General features: G+C 31.3%; 1 protein-coding gene across 9 annotated transcripts in view; it reads right to left on the bottom strand.

Moving 5' to 3' along the window:
* The window catches only part of LOC142322253 (uncharacterized), a 156,832-nt gene that overhangs the window by 3,605 nt on the left and 130,175 nt on the right, over nucleotides 1-23,052 (bottom strand). For all 9 annotated transcript variants that reach the window (XM_075361121.1, XM_075361119.1, XM_075361122.1 and 6 more), the window contains 3 exons: nucleotides 21,167-21,241; nucleotides 17,093-17,220; nucleotides 10,751-10,923 (listed from right to left, as the gene is read on the bottom strand). In XM_075361121.1, coding sequence (XP_075217236.1) covers nucleotides 10,751-10,923; nucleotides 17,093-17,220; nucleotides 21,167-21,241 — 376 coding nt within the window. The remainder of the gene's footprint in view (nucleotides 1-10,750; nucleotides 10,924-17,092; nucleotides 17,221-21,166; nucleotides 21,242-23,052) is intronic.

The following is a 23,052-nucleotide window of genomic DNA, read 5'->3' as shown; positions in this document are numbered from 1 at the left end:
AAATGGCCCCATAAGTAAAAATCAAGTGGATTGAGATTGGGAGACCTTATGGGCCATGCCACTGGGCCTCCCTGACTAATCTATCTGTTTGACATATTCACCACCTTAAACCGTCGTCAAGACGCCACTACATACCACGGCTAAATGGCATGCAGCTGCAGCTGCATCCTGCTGACAGTATCGTTTGCTCATTCAAAATGCCCTCGTCAAAGTGCAAGGTAAAATAGCTGGTACTCACTGATAGTGATAGGCATGAAGTTACTGCTCATTCAAGACCTTCCAAACTGTTGCATTACTAACTGTCCAGATTCATTTGTTTTCTTTGTCTTCTTGCTTAATGTAAACATCATTATTCTTATTTGTTAACCTATTGTTTTATTACTGTATTTTTTTTAATAAGTACAAAATTTATTTTCTTAACATCTGGCACTGTTGGTATTATACAATTTATATAAAATAAAGTATCCACTTACCAACAATTCTGAGTATTGAATATTCAAGTGCTTTCAGATTATTCCTTCATCATCAGGGATTACTGATTAATTATGAATTTTATATGGAGGAAATGAATTAGAAAATGGTGTTATAGAGGAAGAAGAGGAAGTTGAGGAGGATATAATGGGAGAAACAATACTGAGATATGAATTTAAGAGAGAATTAAAAGATTTAAATGGCAGAAAGGCTTTTGGAATAGACGGAATACCTGTAGAATTTCTGCGCAGTGCAGGTGAGGAAGCGATTGATAGATTATACAAACTGGTGTGTAATAATTATGAAAAAGGGGAATTTCCGTCAGACTTCAAAAAAAGTGTTATAGTCATGATACTAAAGAAAGCAGGGGCAGATAAATGTGAAGAATAGAGAACAATTAGTTTAACTAGTCATGCATCAAAAATCTTAACTAGAATTCTATACAGAAGAATTGAGAGGAGAGTGGAGGAAGTGTTAGGAGAAGACCAATTTGGTTTCAGGAAAAGTATATGGACAAGGGAAGCAATTTTAGGCCTCAGATTAGTAGTAAAAGGAAGATTAAAGAAAAACAAACCAACATACTTGGCGTTTATAGACCTAGAAAAGGCATTCGATAACGTAGACTGGAATAAAATGTTCAGCTTTTAAAAAAATTAGGGTTCAAATACAGAGATAGAAGAACAATTGCTAACATGTACAGGAACCAAACAGCAACAGTAACAATTGAAGAACATAAGAAAGAAGCCCTAATAAGAAAGGGAGTCCGACAAGGATGTTCCCTATCTCCGTTACTTTTTAATCTTTACATGGAACTAGCAGTTAATGATGTTAAAGAACAATTTAGATTCGGAGTAACAGTACAAGGTGAAAAGATAAAGATGCTATGATTTGCTGATGATATAGTAATTCTAGCCGAGAGTAAAAAGGATTTAGAAGAAACAATGAACGGCATAGATGAAGTCCTACGCAAGAACTATCGCATGAAAATAAACAAGAACAAAACAAAAGTAATGAAATGTAGTAGAAATAACAAAGATGGACCACTGAATGTGAAAATAGGAGGAGAAAAGATTATGGAGGTAGAAGAATTTTGTTATTTGGGAAGTAGAATTACTAAAGATGGACGAAGCAGGAGCGATATAAAATGCCGAATAGCACATGCTAAATGAGCCTTCAGTAAGAAATATAATTTGTTTACATAAAAAATTAATTTAAATGTCAGGAAAAGATTTTTGAAAGTGTATGTTTGGAGTGTCGCTTTATATGGAAGTGAAACTTGGACAATCGGAGTATCTGAGAAGAAAAGATTAGAAGCTTTTGAAATGTGGTGCTATAGGAGAATGTTAAAAATCAAATGGGTGGATAAAGTGACAAATGAAGAGATATTGCGGCAAATAGATGAAGAAAGAAGCATTTGGAAAAATATAGTTAAAAGAAGAGACAGACTTATAGGCCCCATACTAAGGCATCCTGGAATAATATTGGAAGGACAGGTAAAAGGGAAAAATTGTGTAGGCAGGCCACGTTTGGAATATGTAAAACAAATTTTTAGGGATATAGGATGTAGAGGGTATACTGAAATGAAACGACTAGCACTAGATAGGGAATCTTTTAATTTCATTTACCTTGATGTTGGTAAAGAATGTTTTTTTTTTTTGTTTTTTCTTGATGAGCTTGTAGTTAAGCAATGATAATCAGTAAATAAATGTTAATCAGAGATGTGTTGAAGTACTGTATACTGGGTGGTCATTTGAAAAGTTACCACATTTATTATTCAACAGCTATCAATCCCATCATATTTCTGTTGGCAGGCACATATACCATTCTCAAAGGGGAACCTTTTTAAAATTATTTTCAAAGGGATGGAACCCACCCTCTCTGCTACACTTACTCCAAATCAAAAATCTTAAATGGCAATAATAGCATTTAATAACATTAATTGACAACCTGAAAAATAACAATGAATTTAATGAATGAGAGCTGGTAAACTAAGTGTTTCCAGACATGGGTTGATAGAAATTTTTTTATTAAGTCTACAGAGGTTATTTAAATAATTGTTACGAAGTCACAGTTTTTCATTTATATTATTGAGGTGGCAGTATATTAATTGAAATTCTTCAAAAAGTGAAGTATTATGTCTCAAAATACTCATATAATAATTTCTTTACCTACCAGACTTTCAAAATAAGTATATTCAAAAATATTTCCATTAAAGCCTTTAAAAATTTAATAACATTGTCTTCTTCTTTAATGGAGCTGTCTACTGACAGGTATCAAGAAACTGCAAGGTCTGTTCTGAGCTTTTTATTTTAAATTATGGTATCCTTGTCTCCCTTTTAAATCATCCAACTATCCTATCCTCCTTCTTCCTCTTCCTCACATACCTGCAATCTTTCCTTCAATTATTACTTCTTGAATGCAGTCATATCTCATGACTATACAATTAGCATTTCTTCTTTGTATTGTTTTAATCGTACTTCTATTCTCATTTATATCTGTCAAGACCAGATATAATTAGTTACTCTTCCTTGCCAGTAGATACCTAGCATTTTCCTCCGTAGCGATATTTCAAAACTTTCCAGATATTGAGTTTTCTTTTCTTTATTGTCCATGCTTCTGCATCATATAATATCACACTCCAAACAAAACATCTAGCAAATTTCTTTCTCAGATCAGTAGAAATAAAAATAAATCAGTAGAATCAAAAATTCTAATATAGGAAAAATTATCAGATTTTAACTGAAATGACATGAAAGAAGTTTTCACAGATTTGCATATTTTATTTTGGCCTCTAATTGCTATGCAAATCAAGTTTTCATGCTTAATTTATTTAAACATGAAAACTAATCATAAATGTCTCCAGGATTCCAAGCACTCTGTGAATAGTAAAGACTGTGGTTGTTATAAGAGGGCAGTCACAATGTTCTTGAACTTATTAGTGTTTAATGGTTAAATTCAGGCAGTTAAATGCAAAGGGTGCTTATATAGTTCAGATTAAGCTTGGTGTGATTGCTCTACATAGAGGGTTGGGTGCTGTTTTCACATCATTTACAGCATAGTGAACTGCCAGGTTTCTCAGTTTGAAAGAAATTCGATTATTACTCAGAAAGCATGTCCGTTGTTATGTGCAGAAGGGAAATAGATTATGCCTTCGCATGACAGCTCTCAAATAATCATCATGTTGTCCATGTAGATGTTCAGAACTTGCATCTATATGTTACAAGTTCATACTTTCAGTTTAGAAACCCTGCTAATCGTCACCTTGAAGTCTGGGATAAACTCCTGTGATTTTCTGGTATCAGTCCAATCCTTATTGGTGCATATGTGAATGCTAAGTCATTATTGTAGCATAGTAGTTTCACTGATGATGGCAGTGAATTAATACAAGGCTTTTTAGCCCAATATGATCTATAGGTATCTAATGTACATGGTGAGTTGCCCACCTATGCAGGTATGATAGATGGCTGTCGACTGTTTAGTGGAACAAACATCGATGTCACCATTGGTAGGTTTATTCCTGCCAATGTTTGTGACTGGAAGATAGTTAATTTTAATGGATGATTTTAATTTTTGATTCTGAAAACGAATATGAACTCAGAATCTTTCTATTTTTGAAGAATTTTTAAATTTTAATTAAAGGACTTTTTTCATTTTTCAACATATAATTAGCATTTTAGGTTCTTATACTGTATTTTGTAAGCTCATTTTTTATTGTTTAACTTCATTAACATAGTTTGTACGCTATAAATAAACAATACTAGACAAAGAATTAAATCATATTATAGTCACATACTATGACATATCTAATACTGAGGAGTGAGCCTTCATAGACAAGATTAAACATGTCTTTGCAGGTAAAAATATGTAGCTAAAAACACAGCTGTGTTGTTTGTATTAAACACTTGATTTAGGACTGAATTAATTTTGTTTAGACTTATTGCTGTCTTAAGTTTGTTAACAGTGTAGTGTCATAATGCCTCAAAATTGTGTAAATGATGTAGATGCCTTTTGTTATGAAAGGTACACAAAAGGCTTTGCCATTTGGGGTACCTATGGTTTGGTATGAACCAAAGAATCAGGTAACCGATTGTTACTTTTGTTTAACAAGTGTGTTTGGAATTTCGAAAATATCTAAACATACTGTAAAATATCCTTCATTGCAATCTGCAAGCAGGCCTGTACCTCACAGTCAAATACAGTTTCCAGCTGTGAATGTATGTTTCAAAAGCAGCGATAAAGAATCAGGCAGTACTGAAGACAACAATGATTTTGATTTTGTATTATCTTCTAATAAGCCACATCTTATATCACGAGGTTAATTAAATGACGGTTAGGGATCTAAATTTATCAAAAAAATCAAGCTGAACCGTTAGGATCAAGACTGCAAGGTTTGAATTTACTTCAAAAAAATACAAAAATTTTGGGCTTTCGAAGCCGACAAAAAGAACTTTCTCAGTACTTTATTGATGAAAATAATTTGGTTTACTGCACAAATATTGAGAGCTTATGTTGCACTTAGGACAAGTTTATAAACCTGAGGACTGTGCCTTTTCACAGATTCATCCAAGTATAGTATAAAAGTGGTTCTACTACACAACGGTAACAAATATCCTTTGATAACAATCTCTTATGGTATTAATTTGAAAGAGACATACAATATGGTGAAATACGTTCTTGAAAAAATAAATTATTAAAAATATAGCTGGAACATATATGGTGATTTGAAAGTTATAGCTATTTTGTTAGGCATGCAGTTAGGCTATACTAAGTTCATGTGTTTTCTTTGCGAATGGGACAGCCAAGCCAGGGATAAACATTACGTTACCAAAGAATGAAAGAAACGAGATAACTTAACTCCAAATGGGAAAAATATTATTCATGAGCCCTTAGTTGAACTCATAAAAATTTTTTCCTTCTCTCCATATAAAGGCTAACAGAAAATTTTGTAAAAGCAATGAAGAAGGATAGTCCTGGATTTTTGTACATCAGGTAGAAATTTCCAAATGTAAGTGAAGAAAAGTTGAAGGAATATTTTTTGGTCCTCAAATAAGAGATCTGGTCAGAAATGATGTATTTAACTCAATGTTAAATAATACAGAAAGTGCAGATTGGGCTTCATTTAAAGATGTTTGCAAAAATTTTCTCAGCAAGCAAAAATCCGACAATTACCACGATATTGTTAATCAACTCCTTACTTCGTACAGAGCTATGGGATGTAATACGTCTTTGAAAATATATTTCCTCCACTCACATCTGGATTTTTTTCCTGGACAACCTCGAAGACATAAGTGACGAACTCAGTGAACATTTCCATCAAGACATTCTGGTGATGGAAAGCTGCTATAAAGGGAAATGGAATACTAACATGCTAGCTGATTACTGTTGGACATTAATTCAGGATGTGCCTGAGGTAATTTATAAAAAAAAAGCATCAGTGAAATCATTCTAACACAGGTATGGCCATGCAAAATTGTAAATTTTACAGATTTTAACTATATTTTCCCTTAATTTTTTTTTGATGCGTAATTTATTTAAAACTAAGGGTGATAGAAAAATTGTATTTACAGATCTGTAATTTATGCAAAAAAATCAATTCAAGAAATGGTATCATACTCAGAGAAACATTAAAATTTTTTTTTTGTCTGTCAGTGTTGCTTATAAGATTGTTGGTAGTTTGAGTGAATGCTACTGATGTAACGTTCCAGTTCAGCAGGGGGTCGTTTCCTGTACAGGTATGAGGACTGGAGGAAATTTGTTGACATTTTTTTGGCCAGACTTGAACTTTTAGATCGACAACTGAAGTCTTTGGATTTGGAGGACCTGGCAGAGAGTTTGTCGACAAGTTTCACCGATGAAACTGAGTGCTCAATTCCCTGTAGTTCTGGTCGAGAGAGGCTCGACCATGGTGGTGCCTACACCACCATGAGGCACATGGTGGGGTAGGGAATTATCATCTTTGAAACAGGTGTGTCGCTTAAGGAGGACATCTCAGCATGAAGGTGATCCTGAGCGGTGGGCAGTCCTTGTAGCTGAATACAGGGATCGTAGGTCTCAGTACTTTTATAAGGTTCATTCAGTGAAGAGGGATTCCTGATGTTCCTCTGAGCATGAGCAGAGGAACAAGGATCCCTGGGGAGTTGTATATAGGGTTTTGGGATAAAAACATAGGAAAGACGTTCTTCTGTCTGCTCTCTCAACCCGGCACAGTGTAAGTTCAGATACGACTGAAAGTTTACACACATTACTTGACGATTTACTGCCTGATGATGATGAAGCTGGAGAAACCACATAAAAAAGGATTGCTGAAAAAATCTAGGGTGCCGCTTGGGCTTTCTCGTTTATTGTTTCTATTTTTGTTGTTGTGTTACGTTATTTGTAGTTATTTTTTATTCATGGGTTTCTTTTATGTTTGGTTTTATCGTATTCTTTGTTATTGTGTGTTGAACTCAACTCTTTACTGTTCAGGTAGGTAGTGGATTTCAGTTCCTTGTTTTTTTATTCAGTCTTGTTTAGAGATGCTTTGTTTTCTTTTCTTGAGAGTTCTTAATGATAATAGTAAACCAATCGGAATATCACTCGAGGCATTCGCATCAGTGGCATCCTGACTTAGGCAAGAACAAGGCAGGGAGATGCCTTTTGCTGAGGTTTTGAAGATGACCTTTGGTAAAGCCAATAAGGCCCAGGATCAGGAGGGATGGCTTCGTGACTGAAACTGCCATATGGAGGGTGTCTTCCTCTATGGGGTCAGGAGATCTTGCAACAATATTGCTGCCAAAAGCTACTTGCCAAGCTTCAAAAGACAATTCCATTTTATGAGGACATCATTAAAAATTTGCTGCTCTCAAGAAAAAGAGATTAGATGTCATTTTTACAATACAACTTCTATATAAGCAGAACTTGAGTTACTTTACAAAATTTTTATACTCTTCTATTTTAAACATTATTTAAGGGAAATTTATGTGTTACTTTTTGTGAATTGGAAAATTAAAAAAAAGGAAACTAAATGACCACAGGTCAATATTACTTCTACCACCCAAAATCTAGAAGATGAGTTGTACCAAATTTTTGAGTCCTTGCGATTGTCTAAATAAGATACATACTTTCTTGAAACCTATTTCCATTTTTCAACAATATCCTTATTGCTTTATCTGTGCCATAAATCTACTGTATAAAGATTTTTGGCCTTCATCGGAGCCACATTTATACTTCTTGTTGACATCTACAAATATTTGTCCATCTTCTAACAATTGAGTCATTTGGGACTTAACTGGATTTGAAGAAGTTGACACTCTAATTCATAAATTTTCTTCTGTGTCAGTAGAAAGATATAAGGTTGGGAAAAGTCAAGAAAGAAATATTCTCTATTCAATTAGGCTGGATGCTATTAATGAATTACAGCCAAAAGCACCAACGAAGCTGCTCAGCATGAGAACTGGTATAACTGAGCTAGTATAGGTACACTAGCTGAGAGTATAATCTTAAATTTCTAACAAAACAGGTAAACATTCAAAAAGGGCAAAAAAAAAGAACTTTAAAAAGGCAAAAAAGGAGAAATTTTCATTCTACTGAATTACATTTTGATTTGGTGATTCTCTCATGATCATTCTCATAAACAATTCTGTTTCATGTTTACCATTGGCATGATTGAATTGCATGTTTACCATTGGCATTGAAAAGAACAGGCTTAATTAATTTTGTATACATTAGTCAGTTATCTGGGTACCATTAGCACACTTTAAAGAAGTTTATATAATCATAAATTATGCTGGAGGTTAAATTTGAGTAATCCTACAGAAAACTGCTATGCTTACTATCATTATCTGATATCAGACTGAATTGCTCTTCCACCTACAGCACTGCTGGTTCTGTTTAAAAACAGGAGAACAAAGCTGATTTCCAACAGCAACTTTTGAACATACCTAAAAGAATTTATCAACACAGTTATTTCCACTAAAATATTTCTTATCACCATCAGTTAGCATTTCCTTATAGGTATCTCTAGCTTTTGCTTGCAAAAAAAAAGAAGCATTTTCAACCTAAGTTGTGCAAGTGCTTGTTAGGCCTAAAAATTGCTATTGTCAAACTGGATTGTGCTGCTATCAAATGGCATCTACATTAAGCTACATTGAAATTATCAAACAATAACAGTACAGTATTCTTAGAGATTTGAAATAAAATAACAAGAGTAAGAACAATAAATGAAAAATAATGCAGCATACAGTAAAATCAACATACAAAATTAAAAAAAAAAGTAAAAAAAAAGTAAAGAAAAGAATGAAAGAAATATGAATGAAAAACCAAAACAAACAAATCAATACGAATACATTTAGCTAAACTGTTATGGTATTTCTTACACAAAATATTACCACTTTATAACTTTAATACATTAATAGATTTCATTTGCCTTAAAATAAGGATACTAATACTGTGCGTTTCAAAATGAATAAGATTTTTAAAGCTATGTAATATTTCTCAAGTTTCACATGCTTGATTAATACATGAAATGAAAGAGCAACTCAAACAGTTTTAGCTGCGTGCAAGCTTATTTCTTGTACTTTATGCTTGAAAGTGCTAGTAGTAAAAATGGCGTCCCCCTCCCCCACCTGAAAGCATTTTCTGTTTTGCAGTTTGCAAAGTGTGAATCTGTAATCACAGTTCAACATGCATTCCATTTGAAGTTCTGTTGTGATCCTCCAAGTGACAATAACACTCGTAGATGGCATAAAGAATTGAAACCACAGGTTAAATTTGTAAAGGGAAGAGTACAAGGCGACTGAGTTATTTCCGAAGACAATGTTGAATGTGAAAGAGAGTTTTTAGTGCATAGTCCTAGGAAATCCATTAGGAAGGCTAGCTGCAAATTACAGATTCTTGTGATGTCTGTGTGGAGAATTTTAAGAAAACACAACTATTACAAGGTTTACGTGCTAGCTCTGCAAATGAAATGATCCACCATGATGATGAAGACTTTCTTTATCATGTCATATTCAATGACGAATCAACATTTCATGTTAACAAATAAGTAAACACTCTCAATGAGTTTATCTGGGGATCATGAAATTCTCACGAAATACTTCAGTGTGAACAAGACTCCCCAAAACTGAATGTCTTTTGTGCTGTAACCTGACAGCAAGCTTACAGGATGTTCTTTTTTGTAGAAACAAGTGTGTCTGGAATGGACTATTTTGATATGCTACAATTATGGCTTTTTCCTCTACTGCAATAGAACAACAGGACTTTATTTGGCAACAAGATGGGTGCCTCCTCAATGGTGTAATGCTATACATGATTGGTTGAATGGAATTCTCCCTGACTGCTGGATTGGTTACTGGGGACCAAATGACAGGGCTTGTTTGCCATGGCCTCCACCTCTGCCCAGTCTGACCATGTGCAATTTTTTTTCTTTGAGGATGTTATGTTCCACTTTTGCCAGTAGGTGCTGCTACCTAGCGAGAGCTAGAGCTCCTCGGCAAGCTATGGTCATATGATGTCCTATATCATAATACTGCAAGGAGTGGTCACTATAATATGGTCATTATGACTTCTAGTCATTCGGCGCCAGAATCTGAACCAGAGCGGTTGTGTTGTACATTCAGTCCGGATGGACACGCATACTAATGTTTGGATGAACGCTTATTTTATTTATATACTTATATGTTATTAAGATCAATTATATGTGTTACGTTATATGTTAGATATTCAATTATATGTTATCGAAATGTCAAGATGACAAGAAATCAAATAACAATTCAATAAGCAACAAGGCATTGTTTCAATTCATCATCTATGCATCTACAGTTCATACTTGCTCTAAAACATACCAGAAAGGTTTTATGGTCCTCCACATTGCAAAGGATATAATATCTTTTTATGGTCCTTCGAGCCGGATTCTACCAGGAGGTTTTTAAAGGATCAATTAAATATGCCACGACGACCAACTGACCTACCCGACTTGAGACAAAAGATTGAAGCAGCTGTCGCATCATTTAGTCCTAACCTGCTGATTAAAGAACTCTGGGATGAACTTTCCTATTGGCTGGATGTGCACTGAGTGACAAATGGTGCTCACATTGAACACTTATAGGAAAAAGGTTTTGAACTGCTCTTTCATTTCATGTATAATTTATCAATGTAAGTCAAACTTAATAATATTACATAACTTTAAAACTCTGATATTCATTTTGAAATACACAGTATAATAACAATTTAAGACGTTGGAATAACAGCAAGTATTGCTATAATATGACCCACAAAAATAGAAAACAAATACCAAACTCACCTCAGTATGAAATGGATGATTACACTCTAATGTTGTCAAATTTACAGACCCCATATCTTCGCAGCATATAACACATTCCTCCATCAAATCACTTGATCCTTGCCAATTTGTGTTAGATGTAACAACCCCACCACCCCAGGCTGTTTCTCCAAACTTTTCCAATCCCATTGAAACTAAAAGAACAGTATACATCGATTCACTATATCAACAAATGCACATAATAGAAGATAATGAATGCTTTAAGGATTGCTTGTTCTGTTAATATTACTCATTGAAGGTACAAAACTTTAATTTAAAATATACATACATGACAGAATTAGAAAGTGCCTTGTAACATCAAAAGAAGCAACTAGTAAACATTCTATTTAATATAAGCAATATTATGGGTAAAGCAAACTAACACCAGAATAAAAACAAAAATCAATATAAACGAAAAAATAAAGAAAACTGCAAAAATATTAGTATTCAAAAATGAAACTGCGATGCAATTACAAAAAAAAAATAATAATAATAATAAAAAATAGTAATCAGAATAATATAATTTACTTAATTATAGGGAAACTATAATTTTTAAAAAAATTAAGTGAAAAATAAGCTAGCAATTTTATATTATTTTATAGTCACAATCATAATATTCCCAGAAAAGTAATTTGAATTTTAAGTCTATTTTTATCTCAAGTATTGAAGTAGTAAAGATTAGAAAAAAATTTAATTTCCTAATTTTGATTTCTCTAGTTAATTATTCATTTGCTCAAATGATAAATTGCGTCATTAACGTGTTTAATAATGAAATATCTTCTTGCAGATTCAGAATTATAAATGTGAAGATACTTAGTTTTTTCATATGCTGCAAAATTCATCACTAGGCCCCATTACAAAAAGTAAATTCTAATTGGACATCAGCCTGTAGTTTCTAACTGCATAAGTAATTAATGCAGTTTGACTCTATACTTGATACTTATCAAGTCATTAAGGAAAGCAATGACAAAAGAATTACATAAAAATCTTATGGCAAATGGGATAAAGACAAGCAGATGAACACAATATTAATGGAATTTAAAAATTTTATGTAAATCTATTTTTTAAAATAAGATTTAAATTTTTTTTGTAAATAAATCTATTTTTTAAATAAATTAACTTTTAAAGAATATTTGCATAAAATGACTACCCTACCTTGATTCACATTCTCAAGTGGGTAGAATGACATATTCAAGAATTTCATTTGCTGTTTGTTTACAGCAACTTAACTTCTGAAAACTGTTGTTTTCAGAAGTTACAACTGCAATTATTAATTTCCAAAGTTTCTTCATCATAAAACCCAACATGCTTTAAAAACCATTTACCATATTTTGTTTATATAACTGAATAAATTTAAGTACAATTTTTAAGTTCTGTTTTAATATTAAGCTTGATCTGATGTACACAGAAATTATATAGACTTGTATATTTTCAACTAAAGTTAGAAAAAAAAAATCAAGTCCTACTCAATACTTAGTGAAATTGCATAAAATAAAATGAGTTTTTCATTATTTCCTCAGTACAATCTTGGAAATTTATTGTTTGAAGTTGTACCAAATTTTAAATGAATTATAAGTAATGGATTACAAATTATGAGTGCATGAGGTACAGATTAAGAAATCTGTTTGAATTAGGCAGTGGCTTAAGAACGTTTCAATTTATTTAATCTTTTTTTGGAGTTAGGTTAATTTTAAAAAAGTATTTTTATTTTACTCTTTTTACTTTTGTAACTTAGTCACAGCTGAATCATTGACAGGCCTACAAAACAGAACTGCTCATTAGAGATAAATTACTGGTTAAATCATATAATGAAAAAACATTAAGAGATGCAGAAATTAAAACAAGAGTACGACAATTTTTTTTGGAGATTACAAGAATTGTAAATATTGATGTAAATAAATAACTAACTTTCTTGTTTCAATAACTCATTTCTTGATGTAAATTAATATGAACTGAACTAACTTTTTAATAATTACTATTAACTATCTATAAGTACAAGTTTGAATGTTGAATGACTTATGACTAATGAGCAGTACAGAAATACTCCACCAACGTAAACCAAATACGAATGGGAACAACTAAAAATCATCCCCTTTCAAATGAGACCAAATATGTTAAAATCCATCCAACCATTCAAGTGTAATAAATTTACATACATAAAAAAATGCATCGAATTTAGGACCTTGTTCTTTTTTGAAATCAGTTAAAAATTATATCTGTATTTTTCAATAACTGTTAATAAAAATCAGAATTCCATGCTTTAATGATAAATTTGGTTGTATATAAAAATTATTTTTCATATGGGTACTGCTAACCACTTTCATATAGTTTTAAGGATCACAGTAACAATAAAATTAACAGACAAAACATTATTAAAATGCACAACATATTAATGAAATTACAATCAGTAATTACTTCCTTGATTTGATCTAGAATTCACAACTACAAAATGAAAAACCTTCATCCATAAGGTAAAATGTAGAGTTTCACAGACATTTTAACCAAGTACAGTCCACATATAGTTTAAAAGTGGTTGTAATACACAATGGTAACAAATATCCTTTGATACCAATTGCTTATGGTATTAATTTGAAAGAGACATATGATGTGATGAAAGAAGTTCTTCAAAAAATAAATTATAAAAAAGCATAGCTGGAACATATGTGGTGATTTGAAAGTTATACCTATTTTATTAAGCAAGCAATTAGGCTATACTTAGTATATATGTTTTCTTGTGAATGGGACAGCCAAGCTAGGGATAAACATTATGTTAACAATGAATGGAAGAAACAAGAAAACTTAAAATTTCCTTTCCTATGGCGTAAAAATTAAATCTGACAAATAAAATAAGGTTCTATACAAGTATTTTCATTTGAAAGTGTGAACTACAGAGAGCTTTTTTATTTACATTAAAACAATATCCTGGTCGACAAAGAATTGTAGTATTTTTAATAATTATGAAAAAATCTTTCATTTTGTAATTTTCTTCATCTGATCTTTTTCCATTTGTTCAACTAAACTGCAAATTTTCAACAAAAAAAATGTATACTTTTTTATGAACAAAAAATAAAAATATATGTATGTGGTCACATTCTATAGAATTTTATATGATTTGATTTTCTAAATCTTTTTTACTTTAATCCATGTCTATGTTAAAACATAAATGCTTAAGATGAATACGAAACTACAGGTTCAACATGAAATAAAGTTTGTGATTGCCTGAGTGGGGGTTAAATTGATGATTATAAAAATATTTAGAATGCTGTTTAAAGACAAAAACTTATTAAGATCGATAGTTTCTTGCAAACAGAAATCGTCTAATTTCAACATTTACTCTTTAAATAACATAATTATTAATAAAATGCAAAATAAAGTTGCTGCTTTAGAAACTAAAAAAAAAAACTGTTTAAGTCTTAAAGCTTTTGGTCGGGTGACTTTAGAGTAATTAACTCAGCGTCAAATAATGGGCAGGCAGGAGTAGGTTTCGTGATGAACAAGAAGATAGAGAGGAGAGTGGAGTATTTCAAGACGCATAGCGATAGAGTCATTGTAATAAGGATAAAATCAAAACCTAAACCGACAACGATTGTTAACGTCTATATGCCTACAAGCGCCCCTGATGATTATGAGGTAGAGTGTGTGTACGAAGAGATTGATGAAGCAATTAAACACGTAAAAGGAGATGAAAATTTAATAATAGTTGGAGATTGGAATGCAAGCATTGGAAATGGCAAGGAAAGAAATATAGTGGGTGAATACGGGCTGGGCAAAAGGCATGAAAGAGGGGACCGACTTTTGCACGAAGTATAATTTAGTAATTGCCAACACCCAATTTAAAAATCATAATAGAAGAATATACACTTGGAAAAAGCCAGGCGATACTGCAAGGTATCAGATAGATTATATCATGGTTAAGCAAAGATTTAGAAATCAACTCGTTGACTGCAAAACTTACCCTGGAGCAGACATTGAAAGCGACCATAATTTGGTGATAATGAAATGTAGATTGGGGTTTAAAAACCTGAAGAAAAGGTGTCAGATGAATCGGTGGAATTTAGAGAAGCTTGAGGAAGAGGAGGTAAAGAAGATTTTTGAGGAGGACATCGCAAGAGGTCTGAGTAAAAAAGATAAGGTAGAAAATGTAGAAGAAGAATGGGAGAATGTTAAAAAGGAAATACTTAAATCAGCAGAAGCAAACTTAGGCGGAATAAAGAGAACTGGTAGAAAACCTTGGGTTTCAGACGATATATTGCAGCTGATGGATGAACGTAGAAAATATAAGAATGCTAGTGATGAAGAAAGTAAAAGGAACTATTGGCAATTAAGAAATGCTATAAACAGGAAGTGCAAACTAGCGAAAGAAGAGTGGATTAAAGAAAAGTGTTCAGAAGTGGAAAGAGAAATGAACATTGGTAAAATAGACGGAGCATACAGGAAAGTTAAGGAAAATTTTGGGGTACATAAATTAAAATCGAATAATGTGTTAAACAAAGATGGTACACCAATATATAATACGAAAGGTAAAGTCGATAGATGGGTGGAATATATTGAAGAGCTATAGGGAGGAAATGAATTAGAAAATGGTGTTATAGAGGAAGAAGAGGAAGTTGAGGAGGATGAAATGGGAGAAACAATACTGAGATCTGAATTTAAGAGAGCATTAAAAGATTTAAATGGCAGAAAGGCTCCTGGAATAGACGGAATACCTGTAGAATTACTGCGCAGTGCAGGTGAGGAAGCGATTGATAGATTATACAAACTGGTGTAATATTTATGAAAAAGGGGAATTTCCGTCAGACTTCAAAAAAAGTGTTATGGTCATGATACCAAAGAAAGCAGGGGCAGATAAATGTGAAGAATACAGAACAATTAGTTTAACTAGTCATGCATCAAAAATCTTAACTAGAATTCTATACAGAAGAATTGAGAGGAGAGTGGAGGAAGTGTTAGGAGAAGACCAATTTGGTTTCAGGAAAATTATAGGGACAAGGGAAGCAATTTTAGGCCTCAGATTAATAGTAGAAGGAAGATTAAAGAAAAATAAACCAACATACTTGGCGTTTATAGACCTAGAAAAGGCATTCGATAACGTAGACTGGAATAAAATGTTCAGCATTTTAAAAAAATTAGGGTTCAAATACAGAGATAGAAGAGCAATTGCTAACATGTACAGGAACCAAACAGCAACAGTAACAATTGAAGAACATAAGAAAGAAGCCGTAATAAGAAAGGGAGTCTGACAAGGAGTCTGCCATTTCATCCCTATCTCCGTTACTTTTTAATCTTTACATGGAACTAGCAGTTAATGATGTTAAAGAACAATTTGGATTCGGAGTAACAGTACAAGGTGAAAAGATAAAGATGCTACGATTTGCTGATGATATAGTAATTCTAGCCGAGAGTAAAAAGGATTTAGAAGAAACAATGAACGGCATAGATGAAGTCCTACGCAAGAACTATCGCATGAAAATAAACAAGAACAAAACAAAAGTAATGAAATGTAGTAGAAATAACAAAGATGGACCACTGAATGTGAAAATAGGAGGAGAAAAAATTATGGAGGTAGAAGAATTTTGTTATTTGGGAAGTAGAATTACTAAAGATGGACGAAGCAGGAGCGATATAAAATGCCGAATAGCACATGCTAAACGAGCCTTCAGTAAGAAATATAATTTGTTTACATCAAAAATTAATTTAAATGTCAGGAAAAGATTTTTGAAAGTGTATGTTTGGAGTGTCACTTTATATGGATTGTCAAACATTTTGACAATCGGAGTATCTGAGAAGAAAAGATTAGAAGCTTTTGAAATGTGGTGCTATAGGAGAATGTTAAAAATCAGATGGGTGGATAAAGTGACAAATGAAGAGATATTGCGGCAAATAGATGAAGAAAGAAGCAATTGGAAAAATATAGTTAAAAGAAGAGACAGACTTATAGGCCACATACTATGGCATCCTGGAATAATATTGGAAGGACAGGTAGTAGGGAAACATTGTGTAGGCAGGCCACGTTTGTAATATGTAAAACAAATTGTTAGGGACATAGGATGTAGAGGGTATACTGAAATGAAACGACTAGCACTAGATAGGGAATCTTGGAGAGCTGCATCAAACCAGTCAAATGACTGAAGACAAAAAAAAAAAAGTCTTAAGTTTTTAAGAGAAAAAAAAAAAAAGTTACAAGAATATATTTCATCTATATTTTACGTAAGAACTAGTAAAATGACAAAAATTTTAAAAGCAAATAAAAAATAAAATGTATCATCATATACCAAAAACAATGCTGCAAGTTAACCATTAAAATGAAATTTCATAATTCTGTACCAGTTTTTTTTGAAGTCTTTTCCATCAGTAATCTTTCAACTCTGAACTCAATTTCATCCATACTGAGTCCAGATAGAGAACTGTTATTTCTCTCCCTCACACATTTTACACTAGCTGATAACTCTTTCCTGAAATATTAAAAAAAATATGTATCGCAATAAAATATTAAAGCATTATCTGAAATCAGAAATTTTACAAAATTTGTTTTATACAGTTTTAAAAAATTTTATTTGTTTATATTCAAGTGTTCTCATACAAAAAACAGTTAATTGGAATATCAGCTAAATCAAGGCTTAAACTATCTATAAAATTAAAACAACATTCATCCATATGCAAAGAAATCACAGTATAGTGGGTAAAAATAAAAATAAAAAAGTAATACAGAAAATAAACAAAAAATTTTTATATACTATATCTAGATCACACCTTTTTAAGATAAATTACACTGATAAACATAATTTTTGTTTTCTAACAAGCGATAGATGATTTTAATCTGTTTTTTGATGCTGAAGACGAATATGAACTCAGAATCTTTCTATCACCCATCATTTTTGAAAAATTTTTTAATTTTAATTAAAGGATTTTTTTCAATTTTCAACATATAGTTGAAAAATAAGCTCCTACATTGTATTTTGTTAGCTCATTTTTTATTGTTTAACTTTGTTAACATAATTTGTATTCTATAAATAAACAATACTGGACAAAGAATTAAATGATACCATAGTCACATAGTATGATATATGTACCTTTGGTTTGGCGTGAACCAAAGGAACAGGTAACAGATTGTTACTTTTGTTTAACAAGTGTGTCTGGAATTTTTTAAAAATCTAAACATACTGTAAAATATTCATTACAATCTGCAATCAGGCCTGTACCTCACAGTGAAATTATTCCAGTTCCTCAGCCACCTGTGAATGTATGTTTCGAAAGCAGCGATGAAGAATCAGGTGTACTGAAGAGAACAATGATTTTGATTTTGAATTCTCTTCTAATAAGCCACATCTTATATCACATAGTGAATTAAATGACTTAGTTACGGATTTAAATTTATCAAAAATCAAGCTCAACTGTTAGGATCAAGATTGCAAGGTTGGAATTTACTTAAAAAAACTACAAAAATTTCAGGCTTTTGAAGCCGACAAAAATAACTGTCTCAGTACTTTACTGATGAAATTAATTTGGTTTTTTGCACAAACATTGACGAGCTTATGTTGCACTTAGGACAAGTTCATAAACTTGAGGACTGGCACCTTTTCATAGATTTGCCCAAGTAGTTTAAAAGCGGTTCTACTACACAACATTAACAAATATCCTTCGATACCAATTGCTTATGGTATTAATTTGAAAGAGACAAACGATGTGATGAAAGCCGTTCTTAAAAAAATAAATTTTAAAAAGCATACCTGGAACATATGTGGTGATTTGAAAGTTATAGCTATTTTGTTAGGCATGGAGATAGGCTGTACTAAATACATATGTTTTCTTTGCGAATGGGACAGCTGAGCTAGGGATAAACATTATGTTACCAATGCATAGAAGAAACAAGAAAACTTACTCTAAATGGGAAAAACATTATTCATGAGCCCTAGTTGAATCCAAAAAAATATTTTTACTTCCTTTCCATAACAAGCTAGTACTAATGAAAAATCTTGTAAAAGCAATGATGAAGGATAGTCCCGGATTTTTGTACATCAGGCAGGAATTTCTGAATTTAAGTGAAGGAAAAATTAAAGAAGGAATATTTGTTGGTCCTCAAATAAGAGAGTTGGTCAAAGATGATGTATTTAACTCAATGTTAAGTAATGTAGAAAGTGCAGATTGGGCTTCATTTAAAGATGTTTGAAAAAGTTTCTCGGCAAACAAAAATTCGACAATTATCACGATGTTGTTAATCAACTTTTTACTTCATACAGAGTTATGGTATGTAATATGTCTTTGAAAATACATTTCCTCCACTCACATCTGGATTTTTCCCGGACAACCTCAGAGACATAAGTGATGAACACGGTGACCGTTTCCACCAAGATATTTCGGTGATGAAAAGCCGCTAAAAAGGGAAATGGAATACTAACAAGTTAGCCGATTACTGTTGGACATTAATTCAGGAAGTGTCTGAGGCTATTTATAAAATAAAAGCATTAGCAAAATCATTCTAACACAGGTGTGGCCAGGAAAAAAAATAATTTTACAGATTTGAATTATACTTTTCCTTAATTTCTTTGAAGCGTAATTTATTTAAAATTAAGGGTGATAGAAAAATTGTATTTACAAATCTGTAATGTACACAAAAAGCAATTCAAGAAATGGTATCGCACTTAGAGAAAATTAAAAAATTTTTTTGTCTATCAGTGTTATATATATAAAACAAATTATGAAGGATAACAAAACTTTGTTTTTGTTTGTTACAAGAATGTTAGTAGCTGAATCTTGTATTTTTATGCTGATTTCAAATATGTAAGTGATTTATTTCTATCAGGCAATAGTTTTTTTTGTAATTAACATTCTTTGTTGTAAAAACAAAATTCATTGTGACTATAATATAACAATATTGTAATGGGTAGAGATGCTTGGCAGAAAGAAGAAAAAAAGAAAATAAAGAAAGAAGAATTTAGAAGGAACAAAAAAGGATAGAATCGTAGATAAGTGTAGTAGGTGTGGACAATGAAAATTATTATGCTTGAACAATCAAAAGGACAGGTCAGTTACTAGTACTGCAAATCAGGAGACATAAATACTACTGGGGACCAGTGGAGAGACTTTTTTAAGTTTGAGTTCTGTGCAGTGTGCGATAAAAGCGATCACAGTAAATGCTTGTTAACAAACGAGTAAAGAGTGCATCATGAGTATTCAGTTTTGGGAAGTGGTTGAAAACAAGATACTGTTCAGAGAGTTATTTGTGAACAGGAGTGAAAGTGACAAGATTCTATTCATTCATAAGTGGTAGGATAGTTCCTTTGCAAACACTAAAAAAGAGTGACAGTTGCATTAAGTAAATAGTAGATTTTTTCTATTATTAACTCAGAAATTCTTAACTTCGAATGGTTACACCAATTTTTATCAAATAGGTACAAAACAATTTGTCGGTTTTGTTAGTAATACGGGTGTATGATTTAAAAAAAAAAATTATTAATGGTTAATGGCTATTAAAAACATTTCAACATGTACATCACATGCTGAAAGTGACTGAATATTTATTTTCACTTTTAAAATATAAGAAATGAAATTTCAAATTCAAGACATAAAGTAGACTGTTGCATTAGATTTGAGAAAGTACAATCTTTATAAATGAAAAAGTTGTGGACTCTACAAAAAGATCTAAAGAACTTTGGGATATTTGATTACAATAGTTGCTATGACACAAAATACAGCAACAGTACTAAACAGCACTATCCTTAATTGTCTTCTTATTGAAATTTTCAATAAATATTTCATAAACAAGATTACTTCTGATTAGGTACAGAAAACACCCTCCAACCTGTTCAAAGCACTGAGTGATGCAAATGCAAAATTGGAACTGCAGGAGCAAACTTAAAATTATAAACTAATTTGAGCATGAGTTTTGATAAACAATTTTACTTAACTTATATTAAGTATCTGTGGACATTATCATCTGTTTAGCAAATTATGAACCCAATAGACTTGTAAGTGAAAGAAACACCATGTCACAGAGAAATTATGGGTACAGTTAGTTTCATTTTCACGTGAAACAGGTAACATAAATTAACAGTATTTATATTACATACATGAATCCATACGAATAAATGATATACTTCAAAAAACAGCTGAACAATACAGTTCATAATAAGATACATATTTATTTGAATTCAACCTCAACTATACAATAGCTTCAAGCGTGTTGCTATTAGTAATTCCATGTAAAACAAATATAAAAGAAGGCATAAAAAATAATTTAAATGAAATCAGATATTTTTACCTTCATAATTTTCTCTTCATAATAATGTTGTTTATGTTACTCATTTTTTTGCTCTTGCCACACAGAGTAAATGTATTATAAATGTACATGAATGTGAGAATTTAGAAGAAAAAACAAAAGAATATTTACACAAAACTTACTCAGTCTTTGATGGAAATCTCCGCTTCAGTCTTTCCATAAGTCTTGTATAATGGCTCTTTATTTTTGTTCCAGCACTAACAATAAAAGAGAAGAAAACATTACAAAATAATAAAGTCTACATATAAAATACATAATATTAATAACACTGTAATTCTGAAAGCATTACAGGTTTGCTGTTAATAAAATTTACTAATGAAAAAATGTTTAACCAATTAATGAAACAAATTTTTGTTTGTAACATGTCACACATATTACAATCAAATGGAGAATTTTGGGAAGGTATACGTGAATGTGAAGTGAAAACCTTATTATAAGGCTGGTAGTTTGAGAATAGAAGATTAGAGTATACACATTTCAACATTTTACTTCAAATACATGTAAAAAGTAAAATAAGTACTAAATTGATAAAGATATGCTATTCGAGTGGAATCTATGTCTCTGCATTTGTTATATATGTATTTGTTAATATGTATTATTTATTAGAAAATAAATTTTAAATTAAAAGTAGATTAACAATATTGTACAAACTATATTATTTAACCTAAAATTTAACTTGCTAGCCATGGTTGATTGAAACTCAGGTAGTATGGAATTTTATAAATGAAAACTGTATAATATTTAAATAAATATACTTATTTTAAATCTATTAATATAAATCACCTAGCACAGAATACTGAGATACAAAATATCTTACCTAATTTTATCATGAGAGTACTTTCAAACAAAGAACCCGCATCCTCAGCAAAGATTAAATTTATTTAATTAAAGTGTATGTTAAAAAGTTAAAAATTAAATATATTAAAATAAACCATGGACATGATATAATGTGTACTACATTACTGTAATATTATTTTAATGTTTTTAATTTTTAACACTTTAATATACAGTTTAATTATTTTAATAATTCAATCATGATTTGAGGTTACAGAATCCCACGAAACTGCTTTCATTACAAAATTAAGGTAAAATATTTCTTATTACAATATTCCGTACTAGATGGTTTATATTATTAGAATTTAAAATATAATTTAACAGCAAAGAGGAATAACATAAATCTTAAAAAGATTAATTTCAGTAAAATAAATATATTTATGTACTTAAATGATTTTCAATTTGAATGCTTTTTCTTTGTATTTCTTTTTTTTTACATGTAATTAATTTTTACCTAATGTAACACTACATAAATGTTCTCTATTAATAAATAAATACATTGAATGAAGATAAAAGATTTTCCAATATTTCAGTAGCACATTCTTCACATTAATCTAAGAAAAAGTTTTGAGTGACCACTAATTCGCTGAATCTGATTTTAAGATGCTGCCCAGTAAAACAAGTTTTTGCTTTAAATAAATGGTGAGGTCATGTATTGTTTTCAACTGTAATAATTATTTAGAAATATAAAGCAGGAAGAATATTTTCTAGGTTCTAGAATCTTAAACTGTGATCATAAATAAGTAAAATAAAATTTATACAAAACAATAAATGGTAGCAGTTTACAATTTTCATTCATGGTTAGGAATGTAAAAACTTGGGCAGCCATGTCAATTATGCCATGGAAATAACAACCAGACAAAAATAAATCAAAATGATTCTTACTGATACTTGACTTTAATACAGTGGTCAATAAGTAGTATTAAAATTAACTTTTTTTTTAGCATATCATTATGCAATTTACAAGTTATAACTGAATTACAAGTAGAGGCAGACACTGTAGTTAAGTTAGAGTAACTGAATAAGATGTGTTGTTATACACACAATTAACTATCTACTTTCACAATTACATGGTATGAATAGATCAATTTGATTGTAGTGTTATGCGACGTCCAAAAATTGCCATTTTTTAAGAAATGGTTTTACATTTTTCTAAAGAAATGTCTTACAGTCA

The sequence above is a fragment of the Lycorma delicatula genome, chromosome 3, assembly GCF_047948215.1.
Source record: "Lycorma delicatula isolate Av1 chromosome 3, ASM4794821v1, whole genome shotgun sequence".
NCBI lineage: Eukaryota > Metazoa > Arthropoda > Insecta > Hemiptera > Fulgoridae > Lycorma > Lycorma delicatula.
Note: the sequence above shows the minus strand (reverse complement) of the source record. Positions and strands in the feature narration are given on the sequence as shown.